The 15,318-nt window shown below is 38.3% G+C and overlaps 2 protein-coding genes across 3 annotated transcripts; both read left to right on the forward strand.

Annotated features, from left to right (window-relative positions):
• The first annotated feature begins 340 nt into the window (after nt 1–340).
• Nucleotides 341–5,815, forward strand: LOC118823230 (ras-related protein Rab-15-like). 2 transcript variants are annotated; one of them, XM_036592661.1, is made up of 8 exons: nt 341–729; nt 1,154–1,214; nt 3,318–3,378; nt 3,616–3,693; nt 3,811–3,900; nt 4,650–4,695; nt 5,370–5,435; nt 5,574–5,815. In XM_036592661.1, the coding sequence occupies exons 1-8, from the start codon at nt 606–608 to the stop codon at nt 5,591–5,593; spliced, it is 546 nt and encodes a 181-aa protein (XP_036448554.1). In that variant the 5' UTR covers nt 341–605; the 3' UTR covers nt 5,594–5,815. The 2 variants fall into 2 exon arrangements, with proteins under 2 accessions (XP_036448554.1, XP_036448553.1); XM_036592660.1 differs by lacking the exon at nt 4,650–4,695 and having other exon boundaries at nt 347–482; nt 603–729.
• A 3,480-nt stretch (nt 5,816–9,295) lies between these two features.
• Nucleotides 9,296–11,048, forward strand: gpx2 (glutathione peroxidase 2). Its single transcript, XM_036592662.1, has 2 exons — nt 9,296–9,545; nt 10,124–11,048. The coding sequence occupies exons 1-2, from the start codon at nt 9,324–9,326 to the stop codon at nt 10,475–10,477; spliced, it is 576 nt and encodes a 191-aa protein (XP_036448555.1). The 5' UTR covers nt 9,296–9,323; the 3' UTR covers nt 10,478–11,048.
• The last annotated feature ends 4,270 nt before the right edge of the window (nt 11,049–15,318 follow it).

Here is a 15,318-nt window from a genome sequence, read left to right on the forward strand (position 1 = left end):
CTGATCACGTGTCACTACCCTGCTAGAAAAATAAGCATAGACCAGCAAAACCAGCATATGTTGTGTTTTGGATGCTAGTATACTGCTCAGTCAGCTAAACCATTTTTCAGCAGGATAATAACCTACCACATAACCTAATATAATGTAATCGTATATTAGAAACGTGTTTTTCTCTTTATTTCATAAAAATTAGTGATTTTTTAATTAATTTTAGTTTCTGTAACCATATCTGATTAACAGCATATTGTTTCGCTCATGGTTAAAGGCTTTCTATGAACATAAATATATATAAAAAAAATAAAGTAGAGAAGAAAATGTCAAACATGAGATGGAAAAGCTGCCACGCATCACGTCTGATTAGGAGTAACGGACGCCCTCATGGCTGCCCTCCCTCACACCGAGGACAGAAAACTCTGAAATGAGGGGAAAGTCTTATTTTCCTTCCTCTTGGACGGTTTAACAATGGCTTCTGAGAGTTTAGAGTAAGTTTGATGAGTGACGGTTGGCTTCATTATAGGAAACATGAAGGAGGACGGGGACGCCGAGGGGAGCTAAAACAGAAACATTAACCGTTAGCATAACCCTGGCGGCGTTTCTTGCAGGTTATGGCGAAGCAGTACGATGTGCTCTACAGACTTCTGCTCTTAGGAGACTCCGGAGTTGGGAAAACCTGCTTGTTGTGCAGGTTTACAGACAACGAATTCCTCTCACAGCATGTTTCAACCATCGGTAAGAGCATGTTTTTATACTAGAAACGCAGTGCAAATGCTAAGAAATGATTCCTGTTTGTGGAAATTGACGCCGGGATTAGCGGTTGAGTTTGTAACCGTTCTTCTGTGAGGGAGACCGTGGGAAGAGCTTACAGACACCTGCCGGAAGGCTTTGAGCTACTGAAACTTGAAGATACAACTGCTTACTTTGAATTTTCACCCTAATGAAATAATTACACATCCATGAATTCATGAATTTCTCTTGTATTGGCGCCTGTTACTTTTTGGCTCTTTATCCGGCACCATCTTGGCTCTGCTGTCCGCTTTACAGATAAAGCCCATGCAGTGTTGTGTTTGTTTTTTAACCTTTGCGGTGTTTTAGCATAAACAGATGTCCTGCCATGTAAATGAGTTTGTACGTTTTGCCATCTTTTTTCTTCTAGGAGTGGATTTCAAAATGAAAACACTGGAAATAGATGGGATCAAAGTACGAATACAGATATGGTGAGTAAATGAAGTCCCACTAATGTGAGCCTATTCTTTACAAAGAAGTAACAGACCCTTTTACATCTTTTTCCACGTGTGACCTCTCACATGTAACGCACACTTTATTTTCCATTATTGGTTTCTTACATCGTGATGAATTAATTTACAATTTCATGTGTAATTTCATGGTGTAACATGTCACACGTGGTCACACAGGCCTGTTATTCACATCAGGTCATATGATCACACATTTCACGTTATAGCTCGTGTTTACTTGTGAACTTGTTTTTTTAGGTTCTTCAAACATGTTCACATAAAATGCTCTTTTTTTTGTAAGGGATGGGATGATATTCAATGTCTATACTTGATTAAGTAGTTTCTCGTGTGTACAGGCAGGGATGTAATGAAATACACATTCAGAATACAGAAATTAAGTATCTGTATTCAGTGCAAGTTACATTTTTAAGGCAGTATTCAGAATACAGTTACTTTTAATATTTTTAGCAGAATACGTCTAGAGTACTCGCCCACTAAATGAAAATAAATCTTCAAAAGACACACCATCAATGTTTGTTTATTAACTGTTTTAAAATCAGCGTGTGGCATGTAGCAAACATGCTCATTAGATGAACTCCAAAAAGAACCTCAATTAACAGCTTCTTTACAAACACTGAACTTCTTGCTAAAGCCTGAGTAGACTGATAAATCAATGTGATGAACCAGTTATTAATCACATTGTTAAAAAACTGTTTAAGGGATGATCAGACTAATAAGTCCTTTAGTAGTGGACGTGTTAGCGAGTGATACGTTCAGCATCAGTGTTTTATTGGACTCCTGCTCGGGGGATTGTGGGAGCAGCAGTGGACTAAAGCAGGTGATGATAGAGAAAAACTTAATTTAAATGATAAGCAAATTTTACATGAAACATATTACCGGAGGAATTACATGACGAAAACCGCCAACCAGTAACAGCGAGGAACAGTGTGAATTAAGTAAAAATTACAGCAGAATTTGTCCCATGTGTCTTATCAGTATGTATTCTGAATATGTCACTCTTTTATATATTGTAACTGAATACATTTTGGACAGTGTTCAGTATTCAGCCATCAATTTTTGAAAGTATTTTGCCCAAACCTGTGTATAGAGTACCATGGTAAAGTCAGAGACCACCCTTCATTTACTTGTTTTCTAGTAAAAATGACAATTAAGTACATGTTATTCCTTTCTTTAGGATCAGGAAAAAGCAGAAAACACATTTAACAGAAAATTACACTGAAGCAACTAAATATAATTTGTTTACGGTAGTGTGTTCAACCTTGCATCTCCTAAAAAGAGCGATCTGCAGGAAACTTTTCCACATCTTCAAAGTTTAATCTTAGAAGTTGGTTGGTTGCAATCCAAATAATCTCAAACACATCCAGAGATGTTGAGGTTTGGGCTCTGGGGTGGTCAGTCCACTGTTCTGAGAACACCAGCAGCTTCTTTGTTTGGTTTTGCAAATGTTCTTCTTTTTTTTGTCTCTTCCCTTTTCTCTCAAACAGCTTTGTGGTAGACCCATAGCGTTGAGTTTTCTTACAGTTGAAGAATAGACTGAAACATCTGCAGATTTTTTCAAATCTGAAGCAAGAATGGAGCCTAATTTCTTCCCATCAAGTACTGTTTATCTGATAAAGACAGTTTTGGTGATTCACCAGGTCTTACACAGTTATTAGGAGTCCCATTGTGTCCATATCTTTCAGCATTTTTTTAACATCAGTTTAGGAATCTCCTGTTTTTTCATTTGTTTTTTTCTTTCCTCTTATTTGTGCAAGTGGATTATCTTGTATCTAATCCTCTCAAGGATATTTTCTGAAAAATGAATAACTTGTACTTAATGGAAGAGCTGGGCAGTGTGACAGTATTTATCATGATAACTTGCATCACAGTATGCCTTAATATGCTTTTCTGAGTATATTGTGGATATTGTCAATTTAAAAAAAAACAGTTCTCAACTGCATGGTTTATTAAACAGCATAATGGTCAGCATGGTCATGTTTCATTGGACTTGGGTCAGTGAGTGAAATGTTGAATACAAATCACTGGATTCATAGTATTATTAAAATGTGTATCTGTCCTTCGTAGGGACACAGCTGGGCAGGAGAGGTACCAGACTATTACGAAGCAGTACTACAGACGAGCTCAGGTCAGTGTATGGATCATGTGGACATGATGCTGGATGTGTAAAACATCACTGAAGTTCTCATAAGTGTAGACCTTCAGGTGTACAAAACTCTTTGCGTATAGGTCTTTGCATTGGCTGGGTATTCCTGAGTGTTTCATCTTTGTTGTCTGATTGATTTGTCTAGGAGTAGTAACTCAAAGCAACTGTTGAGTTTTCTACATCCAGATACAGCATGATTATCTTTCTTTCTGTTCACAGGGAATCTTCCTTGTGTATGACATCACCAGCACCCTCTCTTTCCAGAATGTAGTGAAGTGGGCTAGTGACATGGAGGAGGTGAGGCTCATTCTCATAAACTTCCCCTATTCAAAGATTCTGTTTTCCAGTGCTGTAATGCTACCCTTTACATTTGGTAGAACAGTTTTTATTTCTCTGGTGTTCTTCTTTCACTAGTATGCACCGCAAACAGTGCAGAAGATTCTCATAGGGAACAAAAGTGATGAGGAACACAGAAGACAGGTGGCCACAGAGCAGGGAAGCAAGGTGCCAGTTTCATTCAGTTCTGAAAGCCTTTGGCTGACTTTATGCAGTGAGACTTCCATGCATCTTGCTGCATGTTGTGAGTTGCCTGTAACATAATTTCTGGGCAACTTGACAGTTACATGAAGCAATTCAAAACCAAAGTTGCATGTAACTCATTCAGTTACTAAATTAGCAGCTTGTATTTTTGATACACCATATCGTTCTTACCAGAAGGTCAACCGTGAGGTGTAGTTTACATATTTGCAACATCATCTATGTGTGGTTTTTCTAGCTGTCATTGCCTTTTTTCTGTATCTATATATGTTTCTTTAATCTATCTATCTATCCAGTGTTCTTTATTAGCTATACAATTGACTTTTTTTTATTTGCAAAGTGTATGTCAAGCCTTTGAAAATTAATGTTTAAGTAGCTGTTATGGTTTTAGCTTACTTGATGTCTCACCCATGCTGTCCTAGAAGCTGGTTTCAAAGTTGGTTTCAAGCAACTAACAAATTTGCATGCTTTACATGGTGAAACTTTCATGCAACAAGTTGCATGTTGTGAGTTGCCTGTAACATAATTTCTGTGTGACTTGACAGTTAGGTGTTCAGACTGCCAGTCCAAATCTGATTTTTGGCAAATCCAGGTTGTATCCAGATTGATTTGATAGTCTGAAGAGTAAAAAATTACATGAAATCCTATTTTTGCAAATCGGATCCAAACCACATTTTGAGGTGGTTTGAAATGTGATTCCAATCTGATTTTTACAGGTGCGTCTCAGTCTGGATGCTCTGGCTGTTCAAATTGGATTTCAAGGTATCTTTTGCATCACTTGGAATGTGACAAACAACGGCAATGTCAAATCTGGAGTGACAGAAGTGCAGGGATTCAAGGAGAGCACCAAAGATTCATGCTTATGGCAGAGAATTTTGAATAGTTTGTAGGGTGAGATGATGCACCTCTATCTCTCCTGCATCTGCGTTTGAAATCTGCATCACCAGCATAGCTACATAGTTATTGATGCCTACATCATTACCACAGCAACCCTTGCGGATTAGGTTGGTGATGTCTGGACACAAATCCGATCTGATCACTTGTAAATAATAGTGTGGAAATCAGTCGTTTTGAAGTTATGTTGTTCGACTTGATCACATATGTTGGCATTTTGATTGGCTGTTTCATGAATCTTGTTTCACTAGGTTAAAGCACTTACAATGCTTGAATTTCAACTAAAGTTGCATGAAAGTTTCCTGTGTAAAGCCAACCATAGATTGAGTAATGCTCTTTTTTTTAAACATACTCATTTGTTTCATGGTTTATTTTACTATTCACATATAGGAGGCTTACTTGTATTATGGCCTTTAGGTTGTCTCTGTCCTTAGAGTTTGAAATCAAGCTTAAGTGCCATAGATCTATTTATTGTGGGGTTCTGGCAGCTAGAAAAAGCATTTTGCTAAATGTGTGACACACAAACTGTTTTCATACTGCAGCTTGCCAAGTGTTATGGGATGGATTTCTTGGAGACAAGTGCCCGTACCAATTACAACATCAAAGAGGTCAGAACATAGCCTTCTTTGCTGGAATACTTGTCTCTTCTTCTAACATGTAGCAGATATGTGTCAATTCCATTGAAGTTCCACTGTAATTTGACTAATGTAGGGTTAGTGTTACTGTTTGTGCTGTGTCATTCCCAGTCATTCACTCGGTTGACTGAGCTGGTGCTGAAAGCCAACAGGAAAGATCTTAATATCATGCTGCCGCCCAGTGAAGACGACCTTGCAGTTGTTGAACCAGAAGAGGAGGAGGAGGAGGATGAATACAGTACCTGCTCATGTTAGGGGAAGTGCTGACGCATGATATCATTATTCAACTTCTACAGATGTCATACTTGTTAAGAAGGCAAATAAGGTGGTTATGGTTACCATTTGGACATGCGCCTACTTTAATTGCACATGATATCAGGTGGTGTTACCCCTCATTTCTTGAAAGGTTTGTCTCGTGGCTCGATCCCAGAAGCAAAGGGCAACAGTTAACATTTGGAAAATGCACTTCTGGTCATCTCCAGTAGAGGGCAGTCCTCAGTGAATCATATCTTGTTTCACAGCTGCAAATAATTCCTCAGGCAAAAAAGTCATGACATCCCACTTCTTTGGTCTAGTTTTGCTTATTTCCCTTTTAGATTTCAGTTTGGCTGGGAGCATAATACAAAACATGCAAAAGATCTACTGGAGGGATCTATAAAAAAAAATGCAAAAAACAGGCAGCGTTATGAGTTGGAAAGTGTGAAAACTGAATTTTGTGATAGATCTCTGAAGTTGGATGTCATTGTATACTCAGGGTTTGAAGCTAGTTTTGACCTTGGGAAAAATTAATGATAGTTTTGAAAACCAACAAGTTTTGCTTTAACATTGTTACATACCAACACAGGCTACTGAACCTGTAGGCTACCACTGCCAATTCCACAGATGTTTTAATATTTCTACATAGTTCTATCTTTAAGACATAAACAGTGTCATTCAGAGCAGTTTGATGTGAAATGCTCCATTCTAGAGAACTGAGTCAGACTTGTTCACAGTGGAGGTGATAGGAATGAGATCTGAGATATTGTTTTACAATGGTTTTTATATAATCTTTTAGCTCAAAATGATCTTTTTAAATACATTCGTAGGTGTGCGTGCAGGGCACAAAGGCAAAATAGACCATAAAGCAAAGGAGTCCAAGCTTATCCGCAAAGGGCCAGTTTGGCTGCAGGTTTTCACTCCAAACAAGCTGGAGCACACCTGATTCTACTTGTTTAATCAGTTGGTCTTAGTCTTCAAACATTTCATCAGGTTATCTCCTGCTTCGTTGGAGTGAAAACCTGCAGCCACACCAGCCTTTTACTGCTATTTTACCATCATCAACATTACATTTAAGAAACTCAGGAGATGCTCAATGAACCTGGTCATTGTGGATAGTAAATAAAATGGCTATTTTTGCATTGTAGACATCATTCCAATCACCATTATTTTAAAGAAACAAAAATGTTTTCTTTTGGGTCTTTTTGCTTTTGCCTGCACATCTCCACCACAAATGTATTTAAAAAATACAGTTAATCTCAAAACTATCATAAAATAATGTTTCACACATCAGGCACCGTATTCATAACAATTCATAATAACTTCTAATGTAATAACTTTCTGTGAGGGAGCTTTTAGTCAAACGTCTGGCTCCTATCACCACCACTCTGAACAATTCTAACTCTACAACGAACCTTTTAACATCAGACCTCACTGAATGACTTTGTTTACATCTGAACAATTGAATTATGCAGTAATCTTGAAGTCTGTGCAATTCCCCTTTAACCACCATGTTTGACAAAACTTGCTGGTTTATGTGAGGTATTTTGGCGATGAGCTGTCAACAGTGTTAGTTATTTTGATTCCTTAACAACCTCATATTTCAGAGGATCCATTTATATTCAGGGGGAAAACTGTATGTATGCCAACCATCAGGTTTGGAACATTTTTGCCTTTTTTTTTTTCTTTGGGCAAAATGATGACACAACTTCAGAGGTTTGTGTTCCACTGAATTACCAATTACCTATAATGCTTTGCATGTGAAAAGGCTTCATACTAACCATGAAACTGGAGAGGTGTGTTTTGACTTCATTGTGGTAAACCCTCCACCCCTTAAATATTTACAGCCGCCCCATTGGAGAGATTCGTTTTTGACATTTTAACTCTGCTGAGCTAAACTAAGCTGAATAGTCTAAACATATAACAGAGGACCAAGAATTGGACTGAAGCTGTAGTCAAAATAATTTTGATACAATTATATAAAAAAACAAAGATCCATACTTGTCGTTTTGAATGTATGTGTGAATGTATGTACATATTAAAGCACTGTTTATTGTAGAAAAAAAAAGATTTGTGATTAGTGTGAAGATTTACTTGTAGCATATTTTTTAAATTAGTGTTCATTATGAACATGTTTTGATAAGTGAAAACTCCCTCTAACAAACAGTTAAGCCTGATCAGTTCATAGTCAGACTATCATTATTGTCAGATGTTTTAGACAGCTTGTGCCGTAGCTCTTTCGCAGATTAGCGGTGACGTCAAATTAAAGATTCTGTGTAACAGAATCAGAGTTTAGGCCCAGCTCCACTGAAGGGGATTAGATTGAACAGACATCCATTTTTAATGACACGGGAACATAGGTAATGACTTGCTGAATGTTTAATGGCTCAGAGACGGATGCAGTCTCTAAAGCTTATACAGAGTTCAATACAGTGGTCCTCCCTTCACATTCTGCTACATTGAAGAAGATTGTAAGAATAACTTTCCTTTTTATCATGCAGCATATAGCAAGGATGGATTTAACTTCCATTGAAACGGCCATTAGCTACAAGTTATTTATCTTGCACAATTAAGTGGAAAGTCAAAGGAAAATAAGTGAAAAATCAGGAGTTTCCAAAACTAGAGCTTAAAACATTATTCAATGATATGGAGAAAACGGGGCTCATAACAGCCATGCAAGACCTGACAGACCACCAGAACGGTCACCCTCAGATAAACAATACTTAAAGCATTCACCTTTGAGAGAGAGGAGAAAACCAAACTCCATTCTTGCCTCAGATCTGAAAAAATCCACAGGTGTTTCTGTCCATCCTTCCACTGTGAGAAAACAACTTGACACTTTGAGTCTGAAAGAATGTGTAGCTGTCAGGATGTCAAATTGCAATATTTGCAAATCAAAGAAGTTGCTGATGTTTTCAGAACATCACCGCCCAGAGCTTAGAGCCAAGTATTTGAGTATTACTGCAACCAAACTGCAACCAACTTCTAAAACTGAACTTTGGAGGTCTGGAAAAATATTCCTGCATATTTCATTGAAAAACTGAACACAAGTCTTCCGAAAAGAATGGAAGCTCTGTTGGAGACAAAGATCACTTAAATGCTGAAATTTTTTACATGATATTTAGTTATTGAGGGTGTTTTGGGTGTTTTGACTGAAAAGTAAGTAGAAGCGTGGTCTCTGTATTGTACTATATATGGTAGTAGATGGGTGAAATAATGTACACATCTATAAAAATGTCAAAAATGCCCCTGTTCAGATTGTCATTACTTGTTTGTTCAGGTACAAGTCATTTGTTGTGAACTTCATATTAACTGTAGTTTCCAGCAGTGTCTTCAAGATCAATATCAGCTTCTTTTCAACATTTTTTCATTTTCCTTTCATAGAAAATACTGGCTGGTGTGTAAAGACTGGTGCAGGTTTACACTAAAACCTGAGATGGCCTACCTCTGGTGTTTCACCTCATGGATGTATCATGTATCACTTGTATATCTGCTTTCTTCTAAGTCATTTGACACCCAACCTTTATAGTGGAAGCCAGGCAACAAGGAGGTCTTGCCTGACAGTTGGGAAGGGGACACACATCCAGGCTGTGGCAAACTTGGACCATGACCTTCATAGCCAAGACGTTTTATGACCTGCGTGCTACAACGCTGGAGGGGGATTCAGTAGATTTTAATGTCTTCCGAGGACGAGTGGTGCTTATTGAGAATGTAGCGTCCCTCTGAGGGACAACCACCCGGGACTACAGCCAGCTCAACCAGCTCCAGAGCAGGTACCCGCACCGGCTGGTGGTCCTGGGTTTCCCCTGTAACCAGTTCGGCTACCAGGTTGGTGGGACAGGTCGTTCATCATCAGTTTTACTTTGTGACAAGTGGTCTATAGCTCTGTTCCTTGCCAAGTGAAAGTATCTTAAAATTCTATTTATCTAATATTTCTCATGTTGAGTTTGTTGTTTGTTTTTAATTTTAAGATTATTTGTTTTAAGTGGTTTTATTTAGTAAAATTATCTTACTATATTGGCAGATATTTTTGCTTGTTTTAAGAAATATGCTTGAAGCTAACAAAATTGTCTGCCAATATAGTGAGGTAATTGTACTTAATAAAATTAAAACAAGTAAATAATGTCTAGAAACAAGTTGTATAGCGAACAACAATCTCAACAAGAGAAATATTAGGTATATTGACTAGATTTTAGATCATACCACTTGACAAGATACCATCTTTTGCAGTGCAGCAATCTCCACTTCTGAGGGAGCTTTCTTATTCAACAGTAGACAGACAGTGCCTCCACAAATGCACAAGATCTGTTATATACAAGGGAGATATTGTAAAATATGGCTTTGTATGTTTACGGAATAGTTATCATAATGAAGTGTGGTGCATGCTCTGTTACCTCCTCCTGCAGGAAAACTGTAATAATGGAGAAATCCTGAACTGCTTGAAGCATGTGCGCCCAGGGGGAGGCTATGAGCCTGGCTTCACCATATTTGAGAAGTGTGATGTGAACGGAGCCAACACTCATCCCGTCTTCGCATACTTGAAAGACAAACTCCCGTACCCAGATGATGACCCAACCTCTTTCATGCAGGACCCCAAGTTCCTCATCTGGAGTCCCATCAGTCGGACTGATATCTCGTGGAACTTTGAGAAGTTCCTCATCGGCCCTGAAGGCGAGCCATTCAAGAGATACAGCAAGAAGTTTGAGACCATTGCCATTGAACCCGACATTCAAAGGTTGCTGAGGCTGACCAAGAACTAATCAAACCAACCATCTCGTCTAAGCTCATTGCACAACTTCACCTCAAAATGTATTTCATCTAACGTTGGCACCACTGTGGCACCCTTTACCTTCTCTTATTTTACTTGATGAGGGTGATGCTCTAAACTCAAGGGGTATCAGCTGAGATGGTGTAAACATAAAAGAAATGTAGAGGATGCTAACAGCGACCTGCTGAAAAGCTTTAATAAAAAAATAAAAAGTAAGCGACATTGATCTTGTTTTGTGATGGGATATTTTGTTAACATAGAGATAGGCCTATAGTACAGGCACTGAAATCTGGATAATGAGGTTAAAAGATTTAGATTTCTGCCTAGTCATATTGTTAAAGTGTAAACAGAGTCATTCAGAGTGGTTTGATGTGAAATGCTCCTTTGTAGTGAAACGTATCAAGTCAGAATTGTCCACAGTGGTGGTGAAAAGAACCAGACGTCTGAAGCATTTCATGCCGCTGAAAGCTACGCCACAAAAAGCTATTACATAAAAAAGGTTACAAACACGCTGCCTGATGACATTGATAAAAAAGATTTTGGTCTAAAGAGTATTTTTAAAAATCCATTCATGGCAAAGTGGTACATGCAGGGTGTTGCAATGCAAAATAGATCCCTAAGAAAACAGTTTTTCAGATATAACAAATTTTACCATTTTCAACATTACATGTAAAAACTCAAAAGACACACGTAGGTTCACTGGTCATTTTAGAGAGTAAATAAAATTGTTATATATTTAGGTTGGAGACATTGTGACCCCTGGTTCTTATCACTACCACTGTGAAGAAATCAGTCAGCAAGTTTCTCTACAATGAACCATTTCACATCAAAACACTGAATTGTGCAGAAATGTTGAAAATCTGTGGAATTCCTCCTTAAATAAAGGGTAGAACACTTTCTCCACCAGTTACGAGGATTTTAGGCTTAGATGCTTTTGGCAAACTGGACCCTGTTTAGTAAAGTAGGTGTTAGGCAAACCTACCATACATTAGAGTTTATTAGTTGATAACCCATTCTGTCCATTAGAGAGTGCTCTTGAGGCAAGGTCTGTTCAGGCCTGGTGCAGATCACATATCTGATGCCTCTCCTGTTGACAGCAGAAGTGGGTGCTGTTTCTGAACTGAGGAACTTTTCATTAGCTTTAATTTGCATTCACTTCCGTGTGGTCTCCCTGAAGCTGGTGACAGCTGGTAAGATCTTTAATGTCACTTTTCATCCCACATTTGCCACTACATCTTTCTACAGTAATATACAGCCAATAGTTTTTGCTGGCAAACTAGAAGACCTATTTCTGAGCTCTGCTCTGTCTCTGGGTAAGGACAGAGCATGACCTCTGTCCAGTTTGCGGTCAGATATGCTTTTGGCTGGACACCAGAAGAAACACCTTGAATATTTGCTCCAGTGTCTTCCAGGGTGATAGTTGTTGTCTCCTTTCTGTCCAGAGCAAGCTATCACATGATCGGGGTTACCTAATCTTTGTCTGCGATTCACATTCCATCCCTCATTCCTCCCCCTCTCTCTCCCTCTCTCTCACTCTCCTCACTGCCTCTCCAAAACATGCAAGTCCATGTTGGAGCTTCTCGATTATGTGACTGACTGACACATTAAATTACTCTTTCACATGAAATTCTTAGTCCTTTTTTAAGTAATAAAGGCTAGTATTTGGTAATAAGGTCTTTTCTTTGGAAACTTCCTTTTAAATAATGAAGTCTCCAATCATTCACTTAACACTTATCTATCTATCTATCTATCTATCTATCTATGTATCTATCTATCTATCTATCAATCAGTCGATCTATTGATCTATCACATATTTTTTAAAATAGCAGCTGCCCTTTACATTTTACACCACTTCATGATGAATGGACTACTAGAAATTGTCAAAGATGGTTAATAAATAACTTTTCCGATAACTTCTTTTAAAAGTTAAAGGACTTATATTATGGAAAAACAAATTTTCCCTTTCTTTTATGAAATAAAGGGTTTGCTACTTAGTCTGTTCAGTCCATATACGGAAACTATACTGCAAAACCAACCTATTTTGAATGCATTGTTTCTGTGATGTCACAAGAACTAGTTCACTTACATATGCCCACCTATTCAGCCTCCAGCAGCTTAGCCCCACCCAATCACACTGAAATTGTAAGGAGTGTTTCAGCTCTAAGTGCTTTTTGAATGAGGCACAATACAGAGCAGCCCAGCAGAACAGAGCTCATTTATCTTATGCCAATGTTCAGACAATGATGATTTGCATGTGATCATATTTCTATGTACATTCTATTTATAACAAATTCAAGATAAACATACAGACAGACAATTTAGAAAGTAATATAAGATTTTGCACTTCTTAAATTGTGGCATGTCTTTGTTTAGATTCAGTATAATCTTTCTTCATATTAAGCAAAGCAGCAGAAAAAAAGCTTCACTTGCATTTTAGAATGCATTAGCACAATAATATGTCACCTCAGCTTGTTTATGTAACATGTCAGCAGTTTATATTTTCAGTTAGAGATACATTTAGAGCTTCTGGGTTGACAGGATCCTCCATTGGTCATGAAAAAGAGGTTACCATAATACAGAAGACTGCTAGGCAGTTACGCACATTGGGTTCCACAAGCTTTTGTCCTGAACTCTATGCACATAAATCTGCCTCAGTTTAGTCAGATTTGTGTGCATAGAGTTCAGGATAAATCTGCCTCAACTTAGTCAGATACTGATGAGACTCTGAATATTGGACACAGGTATTAGAGATTAGAATTAGAACCAAATCAGGACGATTACTTGCAGGCTGACATGGGGAGTAACTAGTTACATTCACTTAATTATATGTACTTAAGTGAACATATTTTTTCCACTTAAAGGCATATGCAAAGGTTTGAGGTTACATGACATTTTGTCAATTTTCTAAATGAAAATAAGTTGATACACCCTCTATAGAGAACACACTGCACATTTTGCACAAGGGACATATGTAGATGGTTTTGTAAGTAGCTTACATTGAATATACGGTCTGAATAGACTGGGGAGTGAACCGCATGTTTGAAATTTTTTAAATCTTTGCATATTACATTACACTCTTTTATTTCAAGAAAGCCACAAAAATATGTTTTTCCATTATATGAGCACTTTAAGCTTTTCACATTGACTTCCTAATTCCTTTTCACGTTTATTTTCATTATTTTTTGATAGTTGAGCATCTGGACTGCTTTGCTGTTGTTGACATCTCTCATTTTTAAACTCTACCATTTTATTTTAGATCAAAAAGAGACTAATAGAGACAAACAAAGTTCTGTTCCTGTGCTGACAGACGCTGGATGTAAGAAGTTTCACTGCAGTTCAGTTTCACATTTTTCAATTGTTCCATCTGTGTATCACAAGTTAGGTTCCCCTTCTTTTTTAGCCTTCTTAATGAAATCAGGAGGAATCATGGGGGGTTAAAAGCCACACCAGTTAACCCTGCAGACCTTGCTGAGTACAAAGTCTGTGTCTGGATTCACAAAATTCACATTTACCCAAACAAATTTGAAACATTTGTAAGGAATTTTGTTTCAGAGAGGTCTGCACTCAAATAACCAGACGTCTGTGGAAATTTCTTTGCTTTAGGATTCAAAAAATAGCCAGATGAAGTCTGGCAGTCGGCAGCACTCTTGAAGAAAAAGGGTTTGGCACATTCAGTGAACAAGTACAGAAATTGAAACGCAAGGCTGAAGGTTCACTGAATAGTTTTTGATATAATGAATCAAGATATCTGCTGTTGTGACCGGGCATGGAGGTTCACTCTAGTGCACAAGAAGCTTTAAGGAAACTGTGGACGTGCCTAAAAGCAGAATGAAACGGCTCATTAGAACTTCTGCTACTCAATTTGGTCAATGCTCTTTTAATAGATCATCGTAGAGCAGTGTTTATTAGTTTGGACTATGTCTTCAACATATGTTCGTAGTTCAAGAAGTGCCTGTTTGACTCTAGAAGGAGAAAAAGTGCTGAGGATCTGGGCTGGAGTTCTGGGTGCCCCCTGCCTGCCCCCCTTTGATCAACGGAGGAAGGACTAAGATATAAGACTGAGTAACAGGGAAGAGATGGGCGGTGGTGGGGTGGAAAATGTTGTCACAGAAAACGGAAGGTAGAGAGAGCTTTGGACATGGTCCTTTCTTCCCAAACTTTTGTTATGTCATGACCTTTTTTCAACTCAAGTCCAGTGAGCCCTCTGTTAGGGGACGATGTTTTAATTTTCAAAAAAGAGGACACTGGAGGCAGAAATAGGGTTGCCATCTGTCCAGGATTTCCCTGGATTGTCAAGGTTTTTGAAAATTAATTCCATTCCTGGATGCAAAATGTCTAGGAAACCAAGCACTTTCATATGTTTCTTAGGATGTTTCCACTGCTTTTTTATCCATCACACCATTTGTGTACAAAGAATGTGTTTAATTGGTTCAGATTTCCCTCATTGTTTAGACAACTGTTGGGAAAAGTTCACTGTTGGTGACATGTTTAGGCTCTAGGCAGCACTTCAGCATGTAAACTGAGAAGATTAGGTTCTGTATCTGAACTGATACCAGTCTATTTGCATCGAGAGCACAGCTGCCTGTAGCTACCTGTCTGTGAAATTTAGTAAAAAAAATCAAGCTACTGATCAAGTGTCCAGGAATTTTATGGAGCTGAGGTAGCAACCCCAGACAGGAGGCCAGCATAGGGAAGAAAGCAAACATCAACATGAAAAACAAAGCCAAATGCTGGACATTTTAGGAAATGTGGAAATCCTGATAACACCTGAGCAGGGCAGGGGGTCCCCAGGACTACAGCTGAAAACCACTGCCGTAGAGCTCAGCTTTTCAA

Source organism: Colossoma macropomum, unplaced genomic scaffold (assembly GCF_904425465.1).
Source record: "Colossoma macropomum unplaced genomic scaffold, Colossoma_macropomum, whole genome shotgun sequence".
NCBI lineage: Eukaryota > Metazoa > Chordata > Actinopteri > Characiformes > Serrasalmidae > Colossoma > Colossoma macropomum.